Here is a 1,023-nt window from a genome sequence, read left to right on the forward strand (position 1 = left end):
TCCGCCCACTATGGGGATGCTGAGCCACGCCCATGGAATAAGCCCCACCTCTACAGGGACAAGCCCCACATGCAAGGGATCAAGCTCCGCCCACCGATGTGCAAGCCCCGCCTCTCTGGGCAGCAGCTCCACCCTCTGGGCAAGCCCCGCCTCCATTTGAGGCCCCGCCCTCCACAAGCACTTACCCAGGGAGCCCCGCCCCCTATTCTCCCTGAAAGGGGCAGGGGCCTCGCTCCGGCCACACCCCCCCCCGGGGCTGTTTTCTACCCGGATTAATAACAAATGGGAAAAATAAAAACGGATACTCGTCTGTGAGGGAGGGATTGGGGGATCCAGGCATCCGGGGTGGGGGTTGGGGGACACCCCCCCATTTGTGCTTCATTTTGGGCCCCTGAAACCCTCCGAATGCCCCAAAACAGACTCAGGGATGTGTGGGGGAGGTGCAGCTTTAATCACAGTTTGGGGGGGGGCTGGGGGGCAGCAAAACCCCACGGGGGGGGCCCAGGGCCCCTGCAGCATCTGAGCGGGTTGTGGGGGGGTTCTGTGGGGTCCTGGAGACCCCCTCCACCCCATGTAGCCCCCCCAGAGTCAGACGCTGAGCAGCCAGAGGAAGAAGGCGGCAGCGATGAAGAGGAAGATGGAGTCCAGCGAGCCCACGGGGGGGGCCCCAGCATCCCCTGGGGGGGGCACCCCAAAACCCACTGTGAGTGGGGGGAGCCCTGGTACACCCCCACTGGGAGCTCCCCAAGAATGGGATGGGAAAGGCCCCTGATCCCTGGGGGGGCGTGGGGGTTATTTGGAGCCCCCCAGGGGCCCTTGGGGGGGGTCCTTTAGTCCCAGGGAGATAGCGGGGGGGGGTCCTTTTAGGGTGCACAACAGGTCTTGGGGGTCCCTGGGGCACAGGGAGTTTGCAGGGTCCTGGGGGACATACCTGTGCCAGTCGGGGGGGGCTGCGGGACGGTGCTGAAGAAGGCGAAGGGGAACGCTCCGAAGCCGAAGGCCACGTGGAAGCTGCTGCCGGGG

General features: G+C 65.3%; 1 protein-coding gene across 1 annotated transcript in view; it reads left to right on the forward strand.

The window, feature by feature from the left end:
- The window catches only part of LOC104835054 (vegetative cell wall protein gp1-like), a 5,681-nt gene extending 5,466 nt beyond the window's left edge, over positions 1 to 215 (forward strand). The window contains exon 6 of the mRNA XM_010572832.1: positions 57 to 215. Coding sequence (XP_010571134.1) covers positions 57 to 215 — 159 coding nt within the window. The remainder of the gene's footprint in view (positions 1 to 56) is intronic.
- Positions 216 to 1,023: the final 808 nt, after the last annotated feature.

This window comes from Haliaeetus leucocephalus, unplaced genomic scaffold (genome assembly GCF_000737465.1).
Source record: "Haliaeetus leucocephalus isolate CR32 unplaced genomic scaffold, Haliaeetus_leucocephalus-4.0 Scaffold357, whole genome shotgun sequence".
Taxonomy (NCBI): Eukaryota; Metazoa; Chordata; class Aves; order Accipitriformes; family Accipitridae; genus Haliaeetus; species Haliaeetus leucocephalus.